General features: G+C 43.2%; 1 protein-coding gene across 1 annotated transcript in view; it reads left to right on the top strand.

Moving 5' to 3' along the window:
* Positions 1-1,035, top strand: part of LOC107562182 (serrate RNA effector molecule homolog) — a 22,042-nt gene that overhangs the window by 4,524 nt on the left and 16,483 nt on the right. The window contains exons 3-4 of the mRNA XM_016246769.1: positions 207-353; positions 434-622. Of these exons, the coding sequence (XP_016102255.1) occupies positions 207-353; positions 434-622 (336 nt within the window). The remainder of the gene's footprint in view (positions 1-206; positions 354-433; positions 623-1,035) is intronic.

The raw sequence follows: 1,035 nt of genomic DNA on the forward strand, positions 1-1,035 counted from the left end.
TATCCTAACAAACCATACATCAATGGAAGGCTTATTTATTCAGATGATGCATAAATCTCAATTGTAAAAAAACTGACACTTATGACTGGTTTTGTGGTCCAGGTTCACAGATAGTGAAGTGTGCGTTTGTGATGCCTTGTAGGCAGCTCACTAGCTTTTGAAACGAAGCCAAAGAGATCAAATGCCTTTTATAAAACTCTTCTCAGGGATGACCATGGAGGTGACCCTTACCATGGTGGCTATGATCTGGGTTATGGAGGCGGAGGAGGGCCCGGCTACGCCCCTCCTCAGCCGTGGGGTCACCCTGACATGCACCTGATGCAGCCTCATCATGGAATCCCCATCCAGGCCAGGTGAGCAGGAAGCTCTACAGTCCACCATTCCCTTGCATTGAACCTGTGTGGTCACCTCCTTCTCTCTGGTCTTCATTCAGGCTGGGAAACATTCATGATATGGATCTCGGTCCTCCCCTTCCTGTGATGAAGACCTTTAAGGAGTTCCTGCTGTCCCTGGACGACTCTGTGGATGAGACGGAGTCGGTCAAACGCTACAATGAGTACAAGATCGATTTCAGGCGCCAGCAGATGCAGGACTTCTTCCTGGCCCATAAAGACGAAGAGTGGTACGATAACAGTTGGTGTTTTTGCTTTAGTGTTCTTTTTAGGTAGTTTGTGTTCATTAAGCTAGTGATCGAGGAACAATAAGGCCTGCATCTAAGCACAGAAGTGGCCAATTTCTACACCCATCAGCCTCCGAACATTTGACTGTTCTGTTAATAATTCATTTGGCCTGGAGTTAAGTTGGTTTAATAATGTGAAAAGGCTTTTAGCTGCACAATTTTATTTTCTTGTAACACAGAGTACAACTCTGAATATCCTTTAATGCATAGTTTGTAAATTACGACAGTCAGTTGTGTTTTGAGGGTGAAGTACCCTTTTAAAGTTGTAGTTCATCCAAAATTGAAGACTTTCTTTTTTGCATGAACTATTCTTTTAAAGTTTGAGTTTTATATGCTCCTGATAGCATTATTAAAAA

The sequence above is a fragment of the Sinocyclocheilus grahami genome, unplaced genomic scaffold (assembly GCF_001515645.1).
Source record: "Sinocyclocheilus grahami isolate Dianchi unplaced genomic scaffold, SAMN03320097.WGS_v1.1 scaffold811.1, whole genome shotgun sequence".
Taxonomy (NCBI): domain Eukaryota; kingdom Metazoa; phylum Chordata; class Actinopteri; order Cypriniformes; family Cyprinidae; genus Sinocyclocheilus; species Sinocyclocheilus grahami.